The sequence below is a fragment of the Pezoporus wallicus genome, unplaced genomic scaffold (assembly GCF_028554395.1).
Source record: "Pezoporus wallicus isolate ANWC-B61680 ecotype Strahan unplaced genomic scaffold, APGP_CSIRO_Pwel_v1 contig_3952, whole genome shotgun sequence".
NCBI lineage: Eukaryota > Metazoa > Chordata > Aves > Psittaciformes > Psittacidae > Pezoporus > Pezoporus wallicus.
The window spans coordinates 7,255,431-7,279,982 of NW_026635034.1; the positions used below are offsets into that span (position 1 = coordinate 7,255,431).

The window sequence follows — 24,552 nt, forward strand, 5'->3', positions numbered from 1 at the left end:
TGTATTTTGCTATGTTAAAGCCTCTAGAATTCAACTTAAGAAGCTTTTAAGTGCTTGGACTGAGAGAAACATAGTGACACTGAGATGTCACTGTGGATTTATGTGTTTTTCTGAGGTAAAACCCTCTCCCGATTTGTGTGTTTGACGGTGAAGAAACCAGGTTTTTAAAGAACTTAGTAGCCACAGGAAGACGAAAGAAAACCCACGCCATTAGAAAACCTGTAATAATATAAAAAGGCCACCAAAAGCACAATCTGAACACCCAACAAACACTGTGAACGTACAAGAACCAGGGGCCTCGTGTTTGTGGAGAGGCAGAGCTTGTCTGCCGGGTGTTTTTCCCCAGTTGAAGGTGGCAGCAGAAATTACTGTGTAAAAGCCGGTGTTTTGTAAGGGCCGTGGCTTTTACATTTAGGCAGTTCAAAACTGCTGCTGCGGTATTGTTGGTGTATAGCAGCGCAGTCCCGGTAAGTTGTTCGGCGGCACCAAGGGGCGCGCAGCCTGCCCTGAGGACCGAGCAGCGCGGCCGGCATCGGCCCGCGGCCGGGCTGTTTGAATTTGCCACGCGGGGACGCTCAGCCCCAGCACTCGCTGCGGGCCCGGCCCGCTCGCACCAGGACACACGGACACACCGGCCCCTCCATCGCGGCCCGCCCACGGCTCCGGCCCGCTCCGGCGGGCGGCGGGCAGAGCCGAGGCCCAGCGCCCACCGAAGCGCGGCGCAGCCGGGGAGGCCCCTCTGGCGTCAGGGGGCGAGGCGGAGCCGCAGGGATCCGCTACAGGGCGGGAGGGATTGAGGGAAGCGGGCCGCGGTTGCTAGGGGCTGGTTGCTAGCAAGGAGAGGAAGCCGGCGGTGGTGCAGCGCGGATTGGGTTCCGTGTGCTCCGGGACGGGGGCGGGAGGGAGGCGGGCGGCTGCGGGTTCCGGGCGAAGCGGAGCCACATTGGGCAGCGCCGCGCGGGGTTGTGGGAGAAGGGGTTGTCTTCGGTGCCTCCTTCCTCCCCCCCCGCCCGTCCTCCGGCCAAGATGTCTGACATGGAGGATGATTTCATGTGCGATGATGAGGAGGACTACGACTTGGTAGGGCGCGGGGAGGCGCGGCGGCTTAGCGGCGCGGACAGGAGTCTCGCGGGAGCGTGGCGGCTCCGGGCCGGGGTTAACGCGGCGCGTCCGCTGCTCGCCGCAGCCCCGCCGGGTGCTGCCCCGTGCAGGAGCACTGACAGGATGAAGCTTCCCTCCCGGGGAGGAGAGGGGGTGGCAGCCGGCAGCAGCTGTGAGGGACGGGTGCCGCTTTCGGAGCGCGCCCCGCAGGGCGCCCTGCCACCTCTAGCAGAGAAAAGGCCAACTTTGGCCCAGGACAGCTAGCTAGGCCCCGGGAGAGCCTGGGCTCCCGGCTGTCCTCCGCAGGAGTCAGGGGAAGGGAAAGCACCGACCCCCTGCCTCCCTCTCTCCTCCTGCTTCTGGCCCGAGTGTCGGGCACGAACTGGAGTCACGAAGTTGTCTGTCCTCCTCCCCGCCCGTGGCTGCGGCGGGGCCTTGGGGGTAGATGTCATTCGTGTGCTTGCCTAAGCGTCCAACTGCGGGGAAAGTGGGGGGAAGAGAAAGGAGAGTGAGGGGAAATGGCCACACAGCCGGTTTCTGATGCAACATGCCAAGGGTGCACTCGGTTTTAACTTTTTGTCTTTATAGTCTTAGCAAGCTGCTCGCCCCACCCCCCTTCTTTTGTTAATTGCAGTGTTTTGGGGGTTTCATGTTGTACGGGGTTACATTTTTCACAACAGATTTTGCTCTGAGGTTTTACAGTTAAAAAAAAAACCCGCTGCTTGCCGTTAGCAACAGACCAATTTTTCAGGGGGAATTTGGGAATGTAATAGGATTGCTTTGATGTAGTGAGTATCCTTTAAATTATTAAACCCCAAATTTTTTTTCAATTAGTAAAACCATCTTGGGGTATGTTGGTAAACGAAGTAGGTGTCATCTTTGAAACAAAAAATGTTTTCTCTGCTTTCTGATTAGTTGTAATTCTGTTGCCATTATCTTATATTGGGGTTTAGTTGGTTGGGTTTTGGGTTGTTTTGGTTTTTTAACAGAGGCATGTTTAAAAACCTGTCTGGTTGAGCTTTGAATGATATTTCATTCATTCCAGCTAAACCTGCATGTACAGTACTCCAATTTCACTGAAAAATCCTGGACACTTGCTTCTGGAAGATTTGCTTTCTACCAGATCACTTAATAACCACTGTTACTTAAGGATTCAGTTAAAAGACTTGTCTGGGGTTTTTTTTGACATAATTTCCAAGCCATTCTTGTTAAGAGCGGCCCAGAAGGGCTAGATGACATTGATGACATTGGCTATAGAATAAAAGCTCTGGTTTTGAGTTTCTGAAATTCATGTAAGAGCGCTTGTTTGATGTGCATTATCACCTTTACCTTATGAGCTTCCTATGTTAGTATTACAAGAACTGTAAGTGTCCTACTTAAGTCCATGAATGAATTCACAAACTTTTAGAAACAAGGTTTCTGGAGGAAATACACTGAGACTATTAAAAATATGTTACTGATCCAGTTTGTTCCACAGTAAATTTCCATTCACTTTCATTAACACTGAAATGCATGTTGTGATTTAAGATACTGTGTTTATTTTTTCATGTTATACAATTGAATACAATACAAAAGAATACAAACAGATGAATTCATGGTGAATATACACAGCATGAGAACTGAACATGTAGAGAAACCTTTGGAATTGCATTTTTCAGTCTTTAAATGCAGTTTTCTACATATGAATCTGAGTAAGGATGCAGCTCAGCTCATGGTCTGTAATGTTTTCCCCTAGAATAATTACTGGTCTAATGCTTTTACCTGTGGATCTGTTTTCTGAAGAGCTTTCTTCCTCATTGGAAAGCCTTTCTGAAACTTCTTGCCTGTGGCAAATTTCAGCTCCTAAGTTACTTTTCCTGGATCGTTTTCATTGTTATAAATTACCACTAGCCCAGACCTTTCCAAAATGAAAAAAAATACTGCTTGTAATAACAAGTGTGTCAATTTTTTCTTTTTAGTATGTAATTTCTTTGTAAAGCATCAGATAATACTTACACAAGATATTTATATTTAATTTGTGTTTATAACTGATGGGGGGAAAAACCCCAAAATAACACAGAATTTAAGAATAAAAATATTCTAGCCAGACTAGTTTCAGCATTCTCGGACAAACCAGCCGTGATTGGATGTTGTTTCCAAATGTGCTTGAGACTGTAATAGCAGTGTACCACAAAATTGTTTTGGAAAATAGTTAGGGGCCCTGAAGACAAGGCCCAATTTGTTCCTTTCATGTTGATACAAATCTAGTTAAATTAAGGAATGGCTATAAGGGGATCTGTGGTTCTCAAGTTCAGTGTCAAAGGCTGCTGCAGAAGGGTCTGAATCAACAACAACAAAAAAAAAGTACAAACCAAAGTACTCCAGGTGAGTACAGAATTGAAAATAAAGGAGCACATCTGAGTGTTAGTGAATATTTCTTTTGGATTGGAGGAGAGCGAATAATTATAGAAATAATGAAAGGAAAATATAGCTATTTATTAAAAATACAGCATGGCAAAACTAGATTCAGGTCTCTCAGGGTAGCTACTGGCATAAAGATAGTAATGAAGACTCCCCAAAAAGTTTTCATTTTGTCAGCTGTTGCTGGAAGGTGATTATAGCAGTTCCTCTTTAAACATGCTCTTGAACCTGCTGATTATGTAGAACCAGTCAGTTAAATATCCTTAAGTATGCAAATGTTTTACACGTGAACCAAAATGTGCACAGATATTCTGAAGCCCCAGCTCTTTCCCAGTTTCATCATAGTTTTTTGTATAATTAATTACTACACTGTTAAACAGCTGAAGACTACCCACTTTATAGATGAGATACAATAGGGCCATGAGGATGCTTAGAGGGCTGGAACACCTCCCATATGAAACTTAAATGGGAGATTTAGATTAGATACAGGGAATAAATTCTTTATTGTGAGGGTGGTGAGGCACTGGCAAAGGTTGCCCAGAGAAGCTGTGGCTGCCCCATCCCTGGAAGTGTTCAAGATCAGGCTGGATGGGACTTTGAGCAACCTGCTCTAGTGGAAGGTGTCTCTGCCCATGGCAGAGGGGATTGGAACTGAATGAGCTTAAGGTCCTTTCCAGCCCAAACCATTCTATGATTCTGTTCTATGATCAGGGTTGACTGTTTCTGTTTATTTTTTTTTTTATTGGGCTAAAAGTCAAGGGTTTTGCATGTGAATGACCTCAGCCACTGCTATAGAAGTTGGTAAGATCTGGGTATGAGGAAAAAAATCCATTTATATTTGTGGGTGGATGAACCTAGATTCACAATTTGCTGGTAATGCACAGTGACAGCCTTGATTATAATATGGATTATTCCACTTTATGCTTCAATGACCAGAGTAATGTTTACTGGTCATTATGAAAACCACTGAATTTTAATTTCTAGTTTGGTGCCGTTAGGTGCCTTGTATGTGCCTTGTTTCCATCCAAGTTCTTTTTACTAGCTTCTGCTCAAGGGTGGAGAAGGAGAAAGGGAAGGACCATTGTAAATTTCACTTTTGTTTTCAGTCTCAAACAAAAAGCTATGTTTAGAATTGACTTTGAGACTAAACTCGGCCTTTCTCCAGAAATTGATTCTTCCAGGCACAATGACAACACATTGACAGTTGTTGTAATACATCTACTTGATTCTTTTTTTTTCCTTGTTTTAAATAAATGAGGATTTGTCTGTGGTGCTCTTAATGAGACATTTTATTGTGTTCCGGAGGATAGACAAATTTGTTTGCTGAGCAGCTTGTCTTTTTATGTTACAGAGTTGTATTATTTCAGTCACTTCAGTAGAAAAGCTGTATGCAATTCCAGCGAAGAGCTAGCAGTCTGCACCCCAGTGAGATGGCTACAGGTTCATGGAGACAGCTCAAATATGGGAGCGTGCCTTCAGATTACTGAGGATTTCCTTTTTTAGGCTGCATTAATATTAACAAATAGCAGTTCTTACTTAAAAAGTGTTACTTTTTATTTCAAGCTCTCAGAGTGGTAGCTTAGTAAATGTGAATCGGTTCACTCTTTCTTTCCAACAAGGAGAAATACACTCCATTTCAAAAGGAATTTCTGTATGTTACCAATCTTGATAAGCAGTCTCATCAATAGTAAGTGAGATTTTCCTACATTATATGGATGCATTTAATAGGTAGAACTGAAGTTTCATGCAGATATGGTCACCTTTTCCCAACTCTTTTAGTGTTGCCATCATTTAAAAAAACCGCATACATATATATGTATATTGCAAACAATTCCAAGTCGAGCAGATCCACTTTACCCTCTTCTGTTTCTTTGTTAGGTTTAATTACACTGGTATGTGATTAAAAAATAAATAAGTGAGCTTAAGGAGGACAGGATATCTTGTTCTGTGAATTAATTACTGCTTCATATTTTTATAGATTCAGTGTGTGTCCTGATATTTTATTTTGTGCATTCTCTTCAGACTCATTTTTAAACACGGCATTAATGTATTTGGGGCTTATTTTGCTCATTACAATAACATCTAAGAAGTAAGCATTGAGGCAAAAAGCATGAGAATAATTAGTAAATTCTTTGCATCTGAATATTGACAAGCATCAGTAAGTTCTGGTTTTTGTTGGTTTGGGTTTTTTTTGAGAGAGTTATTTAGCTCTGTGTTCAGAACAGAGTTCCCCAGATCTGATATACAGTTGGGTGTTAAACAAGTAAATTAATCTAAGGTATGCTAAAACCTTGACTTGTAGAAAACGATGCACACAGCAAACAATATGTGTGATAGAGGTAGAACGAAAAGGCACTTCTTTGCAGTACTCCTCACATGTCATAATACCAGAGGTTTTATTTCTGCAGCTTTCTGTCTCATTTATGTGCCTCTTCCAACTTCTATTTAAAAGAAATAAAAGGCAGAGAGCAATGGCCTTCCACGGGACTGTACTGCAGATTGCTGGCTTCACAGACTGATTCCTGGTGTCAGCCCTGGTGTGAGCCAGCAGTCACTACATCACTTGTAGTGTTAGTCAGTAGGAGCAGAGACCTGGAAGTTGGAAAAGAAAACCTGGATACCCAGTGCATGGTTGAGTGATTGCAGACTTTTTACACAAATCAGACTCTTGTTTTTATTCTCAGGGTTTGCCTCTGTTCTTTTCCTCCTTGCTCTTTTGCATTCCAGTCTGATTGCTTTTTTTTGTATTCATGTGCCTGAATACCAGTGGCAAATGCACATAGAAACTGTTACTTGCTTTTTGTGTGAGTGCCTGGGGCCAATGGTCCAGGAAGAGCAAATGCAAGTTGTACTTGCTGCTGGGATGGTGTTTGGTTGGTTACTTTGGCAGCCAGTGCGTATGAGCTATGTGAAAATAGTGCATGTTTATTGTAGGTGAAATGTTCAAGAAATTTATCTGGCAAGCTAGTATATTAATATCTTGAGGAGTTACTGTCTTCTTTTGTTATTGTTGGCCTCATTTGGGCATTTTTGTGTTTTTAAAAGCAAACAAAGAGCCCCCTCTCCCCCAGCCCACATCACTAGTGTTTTTGCAAAATACCAGGTCTTTGCTCCAAATCTTAGAGTTAGCAGAGCTCCTAAATGCCATGGTTATGAAACAAACTTAGCTGAAGTAAAATAAAATTTGTACCAGACTTATTCTCAGAAACAATTGCACTTCAACAAAAAAAGAATGGTGTGAATCAGCCCCAGCGGTTGAAATTTGGTAAAACTACCAGCAATTGAAAATGGACAGTAATAAGTATTGTTAACAATGGCCTTGAAGGATAAATTTATACAGAAATAGAACCCTTTCTATTGTGTCTTTTGTCTGAAAGTTGTCCTCTCTCTAGCTACTTTTCCTTTCTTTGGAAAAAGGTTTGCAGAATAGGAGTTCGGTTCCTATAGAGTAAAGCAGAAGTTCAGACCACCCCTCCACTTTCCATATAGAGGTTAGGGAAGTGATTTAGGCAAGAGAGGGGACACGAAAGTTAGTACAAGGATAGTTTTCACAAAATGGTTTTATCTTGGTTTCGTACATGTTTAATTTTAGAGTGGCACATTAACCTGGTCATCTGCCAGAGTGCCACATATCTACTGTTACATGTCACTGATACAGTGTTAACGGTCTCCAAGTTCATGTACCTTATTCTGCCATACTTCAAGAGCACAATATAATCTCAAGACCACATTGACTAAGACTCCTGCTACAGAAAACCACAGCTGGTTTTCTTACCCTTCCTGGTTGCCCGCTCCATTGCTCACCAGCCTTAGGACTTTGGGTAAGCGTTGGCAGGCCTCTTTTCTCAGCCCCAGCAGGATCCGCCATCCTGAAGGACTCGTACAGCATAAAATGTTGAATTGCTGCAGTGAAGGGGAAAGAGGATGCTAGGACTAGAGGGTCAGGAAGTACTGGATGCCTTTAACCTGCCTTTGCTAGTGGAGGATCTGCAAATGGATCCGTGCCATAAAAAGGATGACTAAAGATGACTGGGGCGAGTTGTCTTCTGCGCATGTTCATTTTAGAAGCTGAGGCTTAATGTCTCAAAGCTGTTTACTAGTTGAAATGAATTTTGTGAAAACATAATCCATAGTATAATAAAGACTTAAATTGGTTCCTTGGTACTGATTTATCTCTTATTAACATTATTTGAAAGAGCTGTGTTCCAGGCAGAGTAAGCTACATCAGAGGTTCTGTCTCCATTGCAGTTTAGCTACTATGGTAGTTTTTCTTCCTTCAAAAGTTATGTGGTAGGATTGGATTGTTTATAACTGACTGCATTTAGAACACTCAGATTTTCAGTGGCGCAGTGTTTAAATAATATTTAACCTGTCTTTTAACTACATATTTAAAAAGCTGTGTCAGGGCTTTCTAATGTAATGAGTAATGATAAAAAAAAACACTTGTTTGTTTTGATCCTCTCAGGAAGGGAGATCTAAATGAGTTTCAAAGATCAGTTCTATGTACTCAGACTTCTGTTGTTTTCATTTGAACTGGTAGTGTTGATGTCCATTTAAAAATATCACCACCATCTTATTAAAGAAAGTTCTTAGGCCTTTTGCTTTTTTACGTCAGCTGGAGCTAAATTATATCACACAGGTGCTTTTATACATTAATAATTAAGGGTGCTCTTCACTATGCAGAATATTAGGTCTAGATGGTACAGTAGAGATGCTTAGACTAATGTAGAAATCCTTTTTGTAAACCTGATATTCTGCCTAATTTCTGTGCACTTTTACTGCATTGTTTGATGCAAGAAAGTTTCTCACCTAAAAGGGTTGAGCCAGGGAAGTTGTTCAGGAAGGAAGCATGGGTGTTAAACAGGGTGCAGAAAGGTCAGGTGTTTGGTATCTGAATTTATTGTTAAAAGAACTTTCCTGTTTTCAGTAGTGGGAAGGAGATGCATCTTTTTCTTAGTCTGAACTTTGAGGATACAGCTTCACACTTTTCCTTTCCTCCTTTGGAGCTAGATGATCTTAAGGTCCTTTCCAACCCTAACTATTCTATGATTCTGTGAATTATCTCACATCTGTATCATACTGCACTAAGCCATCTCTGCATCAAAAGAAGATGGAGTGCTGGTCCTTCTGAATCAATCAGCATCGGTATCGTTAGCACTGGTGCTTAAATTAAGATGCAGTATCTACTACATAGCAGGTTTGGAGTTTTTTTTAATTGTTTAAAGATTCACAGCATCATCTCCTATTTAGTTCGTAGTTGAATTTTTTTTCACAGCCATTAAGTCTAAACATGTCTTTTAAAGTAAGCACCTTACATTACATTTTCTGGAAGTAGGAAAGCCCTGTCTCCCTTAGAGTCATGAGTCTGTATCAACATTCTAAATTAGATGTAAGGCAAATAGGCATCAAGTGGTGGAAAAATACAGCTGTGGGAACATAGAACACTACCTTTGATGCATTTTGAAGGGTGTCCATTAGAAAATCAAGGTATCTAGACTTAACACTAGTATGTATTAATACTATTATAAAAATAGCTTTATGGGATATTTAAGTACCATTGAGAAAAATTATCTGAGAAAAGGCTTCCAGAATCACTGCCAGAGCTAAGATGAAAATCCAGATGTTTCTGGCTTTAGACTAACAGAGCACATTGCTTCCTAAAAGGAATTAATTTAGTTTGCTCTCCTTTTATCTTTACAAATAGATACTTAAGCCAAAAATACTCCCTGTTGCTCAAGTTCAGTATAAACAAGACATCAGCTGATTACATGTATCTTAAATGCTGTGTTGTTTAAGCTTTGACAGCCTGGATTTTCTTCAGGTGCCTGGTGTGCTTACAGCTGTTAACATCATGTGCATGGTTTTGTAGCAGCTCCATCAGTGTTGGATCAATAGGGTAAAGAATTACTGAAACCAGCCTAACCAGAATTAAAGTTTGCCCAATGGAATAAGACACTTGCTTCCCGTTTTGTTTGCAATTTTCAATACCAAGCTTTGTAGTTCTCTGGGAATTTAGAAGACTGGTTTGCGGGATTCACACTAGGCTTGAAAGTCCATTTCATTATCGCTAAATACTGATATGTCATCTGAGTATAAATACATACATACATGAGCAACTTCCCTGCCTGTAACAAATAGAAATATTATCAGGTTGAAGGATAAATATTTCAAGGACCACTTTTAATAAAATTTGAGCCAACTGTAAGCTCCCATAGTTCGTTTTTCCATTGGAAATTAAAAAAATAATTAAACTTATGAAAGATTTGCTTACACTGTAGGGAGGAGAGAGCTAGTTTAAATTTAAAAGAGCTTTTTTGCCTCATCTCCTTTTCATTCCTTCTCATGGTTTTGAAGGAGTCCATTAATACTAGAAATACGTGAATGAATAAAAATAAATGAAGTGCATGGTGAAGGAGGACAGTAAAAGAAGAAATTCAAACTTAAAGAAGGGCACCTGACTATGCAGTTTAAATTGTTAAAAGGGGAGGTTACTCTGACAACAGTAACTTTTGAGATTTAAGAGATTCTGTTAAAACAGTTTGTCTCCTGATAGCTAAGCAATCTGTTCAGAAAATGCAGAGGTATGAAATGGTTTTGAATCGTGTAAACCTCAAATGAAATTATTATTTGAGCTTAGCTAGTGTTTTGTCATTCAGACATGCAACACTGTCCTTCAGCAAAAGAAGTTAAATTATTTAGGGTTTTTTTAATCAGAAAAAGCCTCTGAGTACTTTCTTTTTTTAATGAAGTAATAATTGGTAGAAGTAAATTATTCCATTTGTTTGGCACTGGGGTACATGATGAGTAATTATTTGATTAAATTATTGTGCCTATGCCCTACCCCACCCTCTTTGGCACTATCTGTAGCATTTTCTCAATCATCTCCTGCTTCTCAGCACAGAAGCAGCTGCTGTTACCATCATTATTCTTTTTCTTTTTTTTAAATTTCCTTAGACAAGTATGAATTGTTACGGCATAAAAAGGCAGATTAGAGAGAGATTCATGGCAGCATTTTATATCCTCTGTAGCTGAATCATTACTTGTGTGACAGCTCAGCCAGAGTCTTTTCTGTGGATAGCAAAGGTCGTATAACTGAGTGCCTTTCAGAAGACTGGTGGCCAGCATGTTCGCATCCACATACAGAAATCATGTATGCTATTAGGCATCTGTCCTTAAAATCCAAAATTGGCAGAATTTTAGTAATACAACCTGTACTTGTCATAACAGTGAAGTTATAGAGCTATGAGTTTGTCAGTCCAGAAAGAAATCTGTTGACAGGTAAGTGTTGGTGGATGATGAGGCTGCCCTAGTAATAGGAGAGAGGCGAAACCATCATAAGAGTCCATACCTGTTAACATGCTCTAAACTGGAAGATTTCTGTTAATATACAAGCATTTTGAGGAACATAGCTTACTATATTTTTTTACAGAATATTAAATGGTCTGAACTTTTTCTTCTTGTTAATTTTTTTTTCTTTTTTTTTTTCTTTAAAATGTAGGAATATTCTGAGGACAGCAATTCGGAGCCAAATGTGGATCTGGAAAATCAATACTACAATTCCAAAGCTTTGAAGGAAGATGATCCCAAAGCAGCATTAAGCAGTTTTCAGAAGGTTTTCTTTCTTTATATTCTCTTTCTTATAACAATTCACATTTTAGAAATATTTGTTATCATTTGGGTTATTTTCTGCAATTTTAGCTTACTATGTGCTCAGTTTACCACTTGACAATTTAGACTCCTGGCTGACTGCCTTTCAGGATCATTCTTAGGGAGCATAAATAGGACATGGAATAGTCCTATTTTATCAAAGAACTGAGTTTTTAGTCTTCAAGATTTACTAAGTTAAATAAACAGTCCTAAGTGTGTTTTCTTGTGTCAGCTATAGAAGGCCAGATACATTTATTTTTTAAAATGACATGGTGTTTCCCCCAGTGTCTTATGTATTATATTTAGTTTGCTATCTAATTCCAAAGCTTTAAATGTATAGACACTAAGTGACACAGAGTTTTCTTTCCTTCATGTCAGTTTGAAGTTTTTAATGTTTGCACACTGTCACCAGAAAGCAATATGTTATATGTAACTTCTTAAAGCAAAAAGTAGATCTTTGCATCTCTTGGCTTATTCATGGTGTCTAACAATATTATATACATGACTTAAACAAAAACTTGCTAAAATTTTTACTTACAAGACATTCCCTTAATTATGTTACTTTAAAGCCCAGGTGCCTTTCTGATATGTGAAGAAAATAGAGAAACCCAGAAGTGTAAATTTGTGATTAATTTAGTCAGGGGGGTGGGTTGAGTCAGTGTTGCAGGGGATGTTACAACTTTCTTGTGTATGTGCATTTATGGAGTGGCATTTAAGTTTAATGTTTGCTGTTAGACTTGTTTTTGTTGCTGTTGCCTATAAATAACAATTGACTCTCCCTGTATGAGCCAGCTTGTGAAAACTAATAAGGTACATACCTCTCACTAGCTTTCTCAATATCAGGGAAGAGTAAAATTGAAAAGCAGGGCAGAGTGAAACATTACTTTGAAAGGAACAAACCGAGGGGGAAAAGGCATGTATGCGACATGTGCATTTTAAACAAGCTGCAAATCAATTTAGGTTTGAATAAAGCTTTTATAAATATTATTTAAAAAATTCTTCTATTTCAGGTTTTGGAGCTTGAAGGTGAAAAAGGAGAATGGGGATTCAAAGCTCTGAAACAGATGATTAAAATAAACTTTAAATTGGTAAGAATTACAGTTATCACTTGAGAGTAAATGGCATAAATATGTATTTGACCCAGAGATCTTATATAGTTACTATAATTTATGGCTGTGGCAACTGAATCTGCTAGAACCTGTATTCTGCATCTGTTAATGGCTACTACAGACAGGTAGTGCTTAAACCAGGACAGAACACAAAATGGATGCAAAATAGCTGCTGTAGTTCTTGCTCTCCTGAGATATCATACCACTGAAACCAGTAATGTTTCTATATATGTGTACTTCACCAGAACGAATCAGTGAAAAATTTATATGCTACGTATGCAACCATTCCAAACAGTTGTATAGCCAATTCTGCATTCTTCATTGAGATAAATGCCTATTCTATGCAGTCTTCCTGAGGTTATTTGTCATTCTGCTTATGAATAAAGTGGTGATGTAAAAGCTCCTAATAGCAACCATTGCTGCATAGTCTTTTCTGTTATGCTTTTTTTTTTTGTATGTTTATTTGCAAGATATAATTCTGGTTTTAATCATTAAAACAAAAACTGTGAAATAGTTTTGTTTTTCTTTTAGACTAACTTTCCTGAAATGATGAACAGATATAAACAGCTATTGACCTACATACGGAGTGCAGTTACAAGGAATTACTCTGAAAAATCCATCAATTCTATTCTTGATTATATCTCTACTTCCAAGCAGGTTAGATCATCAGTTCTTTCTTCTTCGTGGTTTTCCATTTTGTTTTTTTAACTATGGACTTTTTTGTGTATGGTGCTCTGTTGGTTTGGAGTTTTTTGATCTTAACAGGGAATATTTGAGGTATTAATTTGCTGTCCTGTGTTAAAATAGATTTCCCCCTTTTATGGATTCTGTCAACACAAGTAACTTCTTCATAAATTTGAGGTTTTTTTGGCAATATTTACCTGGTATCTTTATGCTAATAAGTAAAGTAAATGCTAGTGGTTTCTTGTGGGGTTTTCTGCTTTGTTTTTTTAGCATGTTTTTTAGGCATCTACACGTGCAAGTGCCTTCTGAAATATGATTTGTAATTAAACAATACCTTTTCTGGTTTTTTTTGTTTGGTTTGGGGGTGTTTTTTTTTTTTTTGTTGTGTGTGGGGTTTTTTTGTTTTGTTTCTTTTGAGGGGAGGAGGGAACCTTAGAAGAATGTTGCAATGAATTGTTGGTGTTAAATACTGCCTGTCTTTGGGTATACTGTGCAAGCTAGGTACATGTTCATAGATATACAGCCCAGCTCCTTCTCTTTTGTGGTGGTGTAGAAGCCTTACGGAGAGTAGAAACCTCCCCTAACTGACTGTGTGAAGTAGCACCTGCATATGGAGGACCACCGGTCTTTAGTGATGACTCCTCTGTCATTATCACATTCCTTCCTGTCCTGCCACTGTTAGGAAATGAAAGTTTAATAGTTGAATGATGGTTTACTCTTAAGGTCTAAAGGATTGTCTTAGACTATACCTTGTTGGCAGAGGTCAGTGTATTTGGTTTAAATGCAGTTGGAGTCAGACCTGGAGGGCCAGTCCGAAAATCCGAACCTGATGTATAGGCACAGATCTGTTGTCCCCCACAGAACAATAGCCATAAACAATACTAATGCATTTTCTGTAGAACCTTTGTTAAAGGTCACACTCAGTAACTTGATTTCCATTTTGGGGGTTTTATGCAAAGAAATGATTGATGTGTTCAAAAGCTTTCTTTGATGCAGCATTGGTAGTGTAGAAAGGAGAAAGCATTTTTTTCCTTTGACCATTTCTCTCTTTGTAAATTGTATTTTCTTTTTGATATGGAAATTATTTTTGTTTTTCTCCTTTTAAGTAGGAGCAATGCTGCCAGTGTTAGTCTTCTGTTACACAACATAAGAATGTTATCGCTTGGTTATATAAGATGGGCTTGTATAAGTTGGCTTTCATTTTCACTAGGATGATAGATGGTTAAAGTCTTAAAATGTGAATACTTTATTGATAGCTATTTCATATGAGAGAAGCTAATGCACTTAGTTTTGTTACTTTAGAAGGTCTTTATAATTTAAAAGCAGACAGTAAGATGCAGGTACCTTTCTTATTTTGAAGTTCAAGCATGCATTTTTAGTTTGTTCAGATTAACTTCATTAACAGGTACAAATTTGCTGTTTACAATTATAGAATTCTGATTTTTTATGTCAGATGGATTTGCTTCAGGAATTCTATGAAACAACACTTGAAGCTCTGAAAGATGCTAAGAATGATAGATTGTGGTTTAAGACAAACACAAAGGTAAAATGTACAACTTACCCTTCTTCGCTTTTGTTTGTGACACCTTCAGCTGACTCTTATTTATAAATTATAATTGTGAAATCTTAGTAGACCTTAGTACTTCAGCTTTTTTTTTGGTTGTTTTTTTTTCTCATTACAGCTTGGCAAATTATATTTAGAACGAGAAGAATATGGAAAGTTACAAAAGATTTTGCGTCAGCTGCATCAGTCATGCCAGGTACGCTTATATTCCAAATCACTGCAGCTTAGTAAACAGCATTGTTGTTTGTAGGGGTATTTTATTTGTTTTGTTTGTTAGGGTTTTTTTTACATCTGTTGTTGGCCTTTGAGGCACCGTTGCTGGGCCTTAGTAGAGAGGGAAGAAATAATGTGCTTGCTTTATTTTATCTGTTTGATAACATGAACAAGAAAAGGATGTGTTTTATGCCTTGCCTAAAGATGATTTTTTAAAGATAGTCACAATTGCTGATTAAGTTTCTTTTTAGTCAGCTGCAGGGATGAGAAGGACATATGAATAATTATGAATAATCTGTAATGCACAGACACTTATTTTAAAATATACTGCAGATTCCAAGTGAGCTTTACTAAAAACTGAAAGTACAGTTGTCCCTTTTCCATTTGGAAGGGGGGTGGAAATTTGCCATGCTGCCTGCTGTGCCTGTTTGTGTCCCCTTTTCTTCTTCCAGCATGAAAAATGGGTTGCAAATATCTGGGAAATGGTTCTGTTATAGGCAGCAGGAGAGTTGTATGTATTTATATATATATATATATATATATGTATGTATGTGTGTCAGTCATTGCATTTATATGCTGAGAGTGTGGTTTAAGGAAAACAGAAAATAAAGGGCAAAGTTCTGAGGAAAAGATTTAATTAAATAAAAATAATGACTTTTTAAATAAGAGTCTTCAAAACTGGGCCTGTGATAAGTTCTTTGAGCATTACGCTTTGTGTTAACTGCTATATCAAAACTTTTTAAGCTTTAGGAATATCCTTATTTCTATAGGAAATTACTGAGAGTGTTTGGTACTAGTATAAAACTGAAATCACTGTTCTCTTAAAATTTCACAGTATTTATTACTTAATCTATCCTAGACTGATGATGGGGAAGATGATCTAAAAAAAGGTACTCAGCTACTGGAAATCTATGCTTTGGAAATTCAAATGTATACAGCACAGAAAAATAACAAAAAACTTAAAGCACTATATGAACAGTCATTGCACATCAAGTCAGCCATTCCTCATCCACTGATCATGGGAGTTATCAGAGGCAAGTTAATCTTGAATTTTTCATTAACTTCTGTTGCATAGGTGGGTTTTATGAAAATTGGATAATTAATGTTCCTTCCAGTTCCAGCTGTAAAGACAGGCGATGCTGTAGGTCGAGATGCAGACAAACTACACATGCATTGGCTAGAGTCTTATTCAATGTTAGCCTCTTGTGGGACTTCAGCTCTGCTGTTCTTGGTGCCTAAGTAACAGATGCACAGGTCAGAAGGGCAGGACAGTGGCTACATACAGTGTAGGAGAGAAGCAATAGAACAAAAAGACTTGAACTTAAATGTTTAACACCACAGCAGGCAATAAAGGATACATGCAAAGGCATTTGCAAAGGATAAAAAAAGGCTAGACAGGACTGCTAGCAGAAGGGACAGCTATTTCTGCAGTCCCCTTTCATAAATTTGTGCTTGGTGTCTCACCTCAGTGAAATTAATCAGAAACTGAAGGGCTTTAAGATGTTCTTGAAAATATTATTTATTAACCATAATGATGAATGATTGTGGAAACATGCCATTCGACTTGAAAAAAACTCTCCAGAATACTGTGCCTTTCCCCTTCCCCCGGTGCAGGCACTTGCATAGATAATTGGGCAGCAGTGGGTACTTCAGAAATAAAAGGAGACAGATAATTTCTCATTTTTAATGTGTGGTTTTGCTCAACAGATAGGAAGAGTTCCATAAATACAGGAAGTCTGTTACCTCTGAAATGGAGATAAATTCCATTTTGGTTTTTCTAGTATTTTAACATAAGGTTAAACTAATTATTGGCTGTAAGGATTAGTGTTCTTTCAGATTTATGGTGTGGGTTGGGTTTTGTTTTTTCTTCTGTGGAATGGGTTTATTCAAATGGCAATGCTGCATGTGAAGGCCCTCATGCTTTTCTTTTTTCCCTAGCAATTTCAGAGAATGAAAAGACTCCTGAAAATATTTTAGTAATCTATTTAGAAATAGCATTGAACTTCTGAATACAATTATTGTAGTCAGCAGCAAGCACACAGTGTTCCTTGCTCTTAATCTGTTTTTTCTTTTCAGAATGTGGAGGCAAAATGCACTTAAGAGAAGGAGAGTTTGAAAAGGCACACACTGATTTTTTTGAAGCGTTCAAGAATTATGATGAATCAGGGAGCCCCAGAAGAACCACTTGCTTAAAATACTTGGTCTTAGCAAACATGCTCATGAAGTCTGGAATAAATCCATTTGACTCTCAGGAGGTATTTCTTAAATTTTTCATCTCCCCCCCCCCAGTGGAGAGAGAAATTATTCAAAAGACAAAAAATATTTAAAATGTAAACATGCATATTGTGCTTTCTGTTCTCCTTAGGCGAAACCATACAAAAATGATCCAGAAATTCTAGCAATGACGAATTTAGTAAGGTAAGATTTTAATTTATCTGGAGAACAAAAAATAAGATGTAGTGTCCAAACCAGAAATGGAGCATTTGGCTTTTCTCTACGCAGTTACCATAGTTATTTCATAAATATTGGGCAAATATTTGTACACTGTTTGTTTTTCTTAAGAAACTTATTTACTGTGACATGCCAGTGAATATATGTACTGTACCAGGTAGGGATACAGAAATGTGCTGTTATCTTCTACTATGCTGCATTTCTTATGCAGTGACAAAAACCTCATTTCTCCCTTAAAAAAATTGTCCCACCTTGTATGGCAGCTGTTCTTTGCGTTTGGCTGGTTATAGATGAGAAATTGAGGTAAGATTGACCTCTCATACCAAAGCCAACAGACTTAACTGGATGCATGGGCATGATTACTAAAGGAGTTTCATAATCTAGGAATATGAAGCTGAACTGTCAGGTCATCCCCTCTGTCTTTCAAACGTGAAATTCAAAAGAAGCCTTCATTACCTCTTTGATGCAGCAGTGATGTGAGAACCTTTAGTATATTAAGATCACTAGGTAAAGTAAATTGAACTGAGTCAGGTTTTGTATACTGTGTTTTGACGCCAACCGGTTCCATCCACCCATCCTGCCTTTGCTTTATCAGTAAAAACTATGAACAAGTAAAAACAACATGTAGGAAAACTTTTCCCACCTTTTCATTACGTAAGAAATAATGTCTGCTCACACTTTGAAATACACCGTTGATCTCGTGTTGGAACAACCCTTACTCTGATACTGCTGTGGTGTACTACTGTATGCATACAAATTGTTTCTGAAAGTGAGACTGTTCATCCATTATTGACATAATCATGAATAAATTATCTAGCAGCTTATTACAAGACTGTTTCCAATAGCTGCACTTTAGACATGTCTTTCCTACTTCACTGTCATAGTTCCATGTGAATTTGAGGCAGAAGGAACTCCAGATGGCCTTACCCAATCTGATTTTCTTCATATTCCTTGTTTATGTCTTTTATCTTGACATTTGAGTGTAACTTCTTTAAAATTAATAATGCAATTAAAGCACTGTAGATAAGAAATACGCAGAAGATAAAATGAATTCCAAAGATTACAATTATGTTTTTAATTCTTCCTATATTCTACTTTGGGAACTTGAATGTTTTATGTATGTTAAAAAGAGACTTGAGGAATAAGCAATGAAATAGACTTGACTGAATTTCCTTTTAATTATGGAGGAAAATTTACTGGTTTCATGTCCATTCCACTCATATAATTCTTTATAATCTCATCGAGTTCCACATTAAATTTAACAGGCCTTTTTCTTGCCCGTTTTACTGATATTAAAGGATGATTTTTTTTTTTTTTAACCAGCTTAAAAACCAGTTTAAAAACATACAGAGACTAGGAAGGAAAAATAATGTTGTTCTTAAAATGTTTATTTTAATATTAAACAGAAGTTGAAAGCGTGCATTGGACACTGTGTCTTCCAGGTTAAACATTGATAGCCTGTAGCTTAGTATAACTAAATTACTGTGTAAGTTTAATTAGTTAGTAGGTAGTTCCTATTATAGCTGATCGTTCTTGTAAGCAAAGATGATAGATTTGAATTGTAAAACCAATATATTTGAAGAAAAAAGTCTTGTTTCAGTGGTTACAGCTTTTACCCTAATGCTCTTAACTAATGCTGTGGTGCCACTACTGAACAACAGGTGTCTGAACCCACCTCCCTTTCGTAATCTGCTCTCAGATAACAAGATTGACTAGTTTAATGATATATAAACTAAAAATTAGCTGTAAATAAAAACCTAAAAAGTAATACTACACCAGAATTACTGATGGTTGATCCTAGCAGTCAGGATTTCTTCCATTTTCTCATATTTTTAGAAATCAGCTTAAAATGGACATTCTGCAAACAGCAACAACCCTCTAGACTCCTTTTAGCTCACATTTGTTATATAAAGTATAGCTTCATGAAGCCAAAATTCAAGTAGTGATACTTTTCAAAATTGGCTATTTTTAGGGCCTAGGCTTATTTAAAGAATAACTTTTTAAACTACAGAGGTTTTGAAACTAGTGTGCACTTGTGGAATAACCGAATGCTCATACTGAACTCTTGTAAATACTGCTCAAATGGAAATGGGAGACAGAGCATTTCTGTTGCACCTCATGTTGAAATAGCTTTTCCTTATAAAGGTTCTAAATAAAATTATTTGCCACCAACACTTCCTACAAGGGGTTTTTTAGAAGCATAGAGCACACTCTTAGGAGTCTGTTTAGCTTTTAAAAATAATAATTCAGTCTCTTGGGTTTCGTGCAGTGCCTATCAGAATAACGACATCACGGAATTTGAGAAGATTCTGAAAACAAATCACAGCAACATCATGGACGATCCCTTCATAAGGGAGCACATTGAAGGTATTTTTGCAGGCTATTTTAATCCTTTTTGTTTTCATTACTTGGTAGAATAAGAATTCTTTGTAATTACTTGTGGATGGTTCCTTTACTGTTTCCAAGTTCTTTAGAAGTTGATCAAGGCCAACATGCATTCAGGCATGTAGAATGACCATGAAGAATTGCAGGAATGAATGGGAAAATTCTAGCAAGAGTGGATATTCTAAGATAGTATCTACGGTGCTGTTATGCACTAAATATTTTGAGTAGTGGCTTTTTTTTTCCATTGAAACGATGAAAGAAGGGCAGGCCTTACTTGTAAAGGTGGTTTGTGCCAGTCTCAACAGTTAGATGTTTAATAGTTCATAAGGTTATTTTTCTTCTTCAGATTAAAGACAAGACAAATTATGTAAACAGTGTAATGAAGGTTGTATTAATAAATGTGTGGTAATAAAATAGGTAACAAGACACATAATTCTAATATAGAAAACAATGTTTGGATTTTCTAGTACTTAAAATACAAGGGGAACACACTATAATGCTCTTTCATTCCATTAACATAAGAAAATACAGTTACCCCTGCATTTACCATGTATCTGATAATTTAAGTCTCTTCACTTGAATGTAGTGTCCAGTTTCTCAGATAACTACTGTTTTCATCAAGAATAGGGCTTACTGTGGCATAGCAAGGTCATTTACCTGGATATTTACATGAAAGAAAAGAGCAGAGACCTGGTTTTCTTACACTTCTTGTTTGTAAAAGAGAACATGGCAAACAGCAGGGGAAACTAAATATAACCCCTCTACTGCTGCTACGTGTCGACTACTGGTAAGCTTCAAAGTCTTGCAGGGAGATTCTGTAAGATTAGAGAGACGGATGCTTAAGGAAGAAAGTGTAACAGAACTGGAAAGCAAGTGATGGAGGACAGTTGAATCAAATGTTTGAAGAGAATTTGAGTTTCCCCCCTCACATGCCTAGTGATTTCTCATTGTTTTCACTCTGTAATGATACAGAATGTACATTCACAGTTATAATGTTTACATACTTTGCCTCATTATTTTACTCTCCTTAGTTTTGTTGAGATACATGAGCTGGACTTCAGTGTTATTTTTCATTATATAAACAGTGCTTGTATAACTAGTTAGGTAAAAATAGATCTAGCTCTTTTTCTGTTAATTTACAATTGTAATTTATGCTTTCATTTTATCTAAATTTAACAATGTAGAAATTTCTAAAACAATGGCTGTACTATCTTATCAAAGCAAAATCAGGCACTTCATGGAGACTCTTATACTTCAATTCCACCTCAAAATTATACCATTATGCCCTGATCTTTTAACTTAAAATCTGACTTTTCCCCATGAAGTTATGTGCACGCAGACGTTAAGTTCCAGAGCCTTAAGAGTACCTCTTTTCACTTCTGGACAAGACAAGCTTTCCAGCCATCAATTACAGGGGCAGATATATTGTGCAATAATCTGTAGGATTTATCCAGTTTGAATAATACAAACTTTTATTAGGGAATATGTTGCTCAGTGTTTAAACAGTTTTCAACTCTGCCTGTCCATCTTCAGAATTACATGTTGCCTGGAAAAAAAGGGTCCCTTTACTTTGTTATCTTCCCCTCCTCAATGAATTACTACCTTAAAAGATCATGGTATTTAGGATATCTTTCTCTATGGATCTGTATCGCATCTTTATTTCAGTACTGTTGTTTTTACGGTATTTATTTTCTCTTACAGAGCTTTTACGAAACATCAGAACACAAGTGCTTATAAAATTAATTAAGCCTTACACAAGAATACATATTCCTTTTATTTCTAAGGTATGTGTCAGTGGAGCCTTTCATTTGCTTAAGTAAATGATTAATTATGAATAAAAGCTCTTAAGTAAATACAGTGCTTCCAGAAATAGAACATCTAAAATATAAACCATGAAGTAATACTGAAGCACTGCTGGCAGCTTTGCAGTGCGAATATGTAAATTGCAAGTGTCATCCCAATGTTTTTTATAATAGGTACTATGATACATTTCTAAAATACTCAATTACCATGTTGTACTTTGTATAGAAAAGCAGTTTTCCAAAGAGAACCATAAAAAGTGAAATTTGTGTAACTCAAAATGTAATTATGAATGTAAATGTTGTGAACATAAAAATCCAAATTTTAATTCCTTTTGTTCAAAAGATATCATCAGATGTCTGTGTTGTATGAATTACGGAACTGTGGTAATAGAACAAACCAACTATTATACTAGAATCTCTGATTTCATTCCCTAATCTGGAAAGAACAAAATCAAAACCCAGTGACAATAGATGACTATTTCCATCTCCTGTGAGTCCGTGATTTTTCTTGCAAAAATTCACAGCATTCCACAATATGTCATGAAGTATTAGAGATGCCTGGGTTTTATGCTTAAATTCTCTTTAGAACTCTGTATGCCTTTTTTTAAGATAACCTAAGATTTGTAGAACCTGCCTGAGCTAGAAGATGCAAGTAGCCCCTTAAATGGTTTTGAGTGCAAACCAGTTATTTTCTGAAAATCATTTCTTTTTATTTCCTGGGTTTTGGTGGAGGGATTTTGGTTTTGGGGTTTTTATTTCTTGTGTGTGTGTGAGGTTTGGAGGGGAGGTGGTGTGGTGATGGTGGTGGTTTTTTGTTTCTTTGTTTTCCAGTAAGTCAGCAAAGGAACTCATTTCTGGAGCTTGCAAGAGTTTTGCTTTAGGCTTTTCAGCCTTTTCTGAGAAGTTACTGATCTCTTCTTGGTCATTGGCTTTGTATATTTTGGGTGGAGTTCCTTTGCTTAATAGTTTATTACTTAATTGACTCTTTCGAACACAAACAAATTAAATCCTGTATATAAAAATAAAGACTGGAAGGATTTAATGTTGCAAAACTAAGTAGCAGCATAATGAGTTTTCTTTTTCTTTTAGGAGTTAAACATAGATGTAGCTGATGTGGAAAGCTTGCTTGTGCAGTGCATATTGGATAAGTATGTACTTTATTCTTGATCACTGATATTTGATTACTTTAAAATAATCAAAGCATATGCTAAGCAACAAAACAGTATTTTTGTGTCGTCATGACAATAGTAGTTGATTCTAGAACCAAAAGATAATGATGCTGACTTTGGATTTGCTTGGCTTATAACCAGTAAAGCATATTTGTAAGGCATGAGCCAAGAAAATTAAACGGAGAGATTGAGCAGTGTGTCCATACTTTAATTTTGATTTACGTAATCGTTTACTTGAATATTATGAAATTACAAAAAATATTATTCTTAGTAATTGCTGCTTATACCCATGTATGTTTGAGTATGTTTTCAGGTTGACAGATTAGCAGTCTGCTCTGTTTGACTTTAAAAGCTTCATTACAATTTGTAAAGTCTTTTTTTGGAGGATAACTTGTTATAGCTACTAGGAAAATATAATCCATATGTGGGTTTAATTTCTTTTTACATAAATCACTATTTTCCACGATTTCTTGACTTTCAAGGACTGTTTACCTTGTATTGCTTCAGACTCTTATGTGGGTTGTAGCCTGGCAGATGAAATATGCATTGCCCAATGAATTAGTTAATTTGATTTCCAGTCATGATGACAACTAAACAGGCAGGACTACCCAAGTCAATATATTATAGAAGTGTTGGATTTTGAAATGGACTTTTATGTCTGTCTTGCATAAGATGACCTCTTATTTTACTTCTGATTTATTGCTAGCTCCTATTTCCATGTGCATTAGAGATTTATTTTATTTACTTACTTACTTCCAGCACTATACATGGCCGAATTGATCAAGTCAACCAGCTCCTAGAACTGGATCATCAGAAGAGAGGTGGTGCACGGTATACTGCGTTAGATAAATGGACCAACCAACTAAATTCTCTCAACCAGGCTGTAGTCAGCAAGCTGGCTTAACAGAAAACAAGCTTTCACAAACGTACTTAAGGCAACAGTGCAGTGATGTAAACCTTAAAAGAACTGGGAATGGCAAAACTACTGTCGGTTGGTGTGCCCTGAAATTATTGGAGTTATGGCAGAAGTGCTTTTTTGATCAGCTGGTTTGTGTTTTGCTGCTGCATTTATCCCAAGAAAAAAACAGCTTTAATCTCCAGAAGAAAACCAAAATGCCACGGGATTTATGCTGTATTGACATCTTGCCCTAAACATACAACATCGTAGTAATTTGTCAAAGGGGCAATTAATGACCAGAGAGAAGATTTTTGTCATGATTTTAAATACACTGACACATTACCGTTGGTTAATTTTAAACATGTTTTACCTACAGAAATTCTCTCACAGAAATAACCTGCAATAACTTGAAATGCATACCCTTTGGAACACTTCCTTTTCTCATGTATAAATTGAAATGTTTGCTGCATTTTGCAAAATGTCAATTCTCCAAAAATGTGTCCGTATATTTCTGTACCTGCAGTGTAGTAAAGGTTTAGAAGAAACCCCATAATTATAGTGGCATACTGTCACTTAGGTTTCAAGCAGCAAAATAAACAGTGCAGTTCAGAAATTGTACAGTTTGTTTCTTGATGTGCTTTCGCTATACTTTTTACTTTTGTTATTTTTAAAAGAAAATAGGTATTACTTCATCTTCACCCCAGTTACAAAGGACAATATGGAGATTTTTAAGCCTAAACCTTGGTATGTGTGCTGTTGATTGTTATTTTTTTTTTTCTCCACTCCCCTTCCCTCCTGGAAGTAGTTAAACATAAATATTTAAGAGTTTAAAAGCTGGCAGGTATCTTGCAAGACACCCAACCATTATGAGTCCTGTCTAGATGATGTTGGTGGGTATTTGGTGTTTCTCAGGAATATGCTTGGTATTTATTTCAGTACTTCAAGAATACAGGTTTGCCAAGCAGTACCCTGGGAATAGAAATGCAGACTCTGATTGTTATCTTTTTCCCTAATCTGTGGTGGTTTTGACCAAATTCAGTGTATATAAAATGACACTGTGTATAGTGTGGAGACACATCTGTGTCAAATGCTTAATTGTAATGTAGTCCCTTCAGAGCTGCTATTCAAG

At 37.4% G+C, this 24,552-nt stretch overlaps 1 protein-coding gene across 2 annotated transcripts; it reads left to right on the top strand.

The window, feature by feature from the left end:
• The first annotated feature begins 857 nt into the window (after positions 1-857).
• Positions 858-24,041, top strand: COPS2 (COP9 signalosome subunit 2). Of its 2 annotated transcripts, none has more exons than XM_057396949.1 (13): positions 858-1,080; positions 11,000-11,113; positions 12,159-12,236; positions 12,789-12,914; positions 14,374-14,484; positions 14,624-14,701; positions 15,578-15,752; positions 16,795-16,973; positions 17,084-17,136; positions 19,439-19,536; positions 21,256-21,338; positions 22,446-22,504; positions 23,285-24,041. In XM_057396949.1, the coding sequence occupies exons 1-13, from the start codon at positions 1,027-1,029 to the stop codon at positions 23,427-23,429; spliced, it is 1,353 nt and encodes a 450-aa protein (XP_057252932.1). In that variant the 5' UTR covers positions 858-1,026; the 3' UTR covers positions 23,430-24,041. The 2 variants fall into 2 exon arrangements, with proteins under 2 accessions (XP_057252932.1, XP_057252940.1); XM_057396957.1 differs by having other exon boundaries at positions 860-1,080; positions 14,395-14,484.
• Positions 24,042-24,552: the final 511 nt, after the last annotated feature.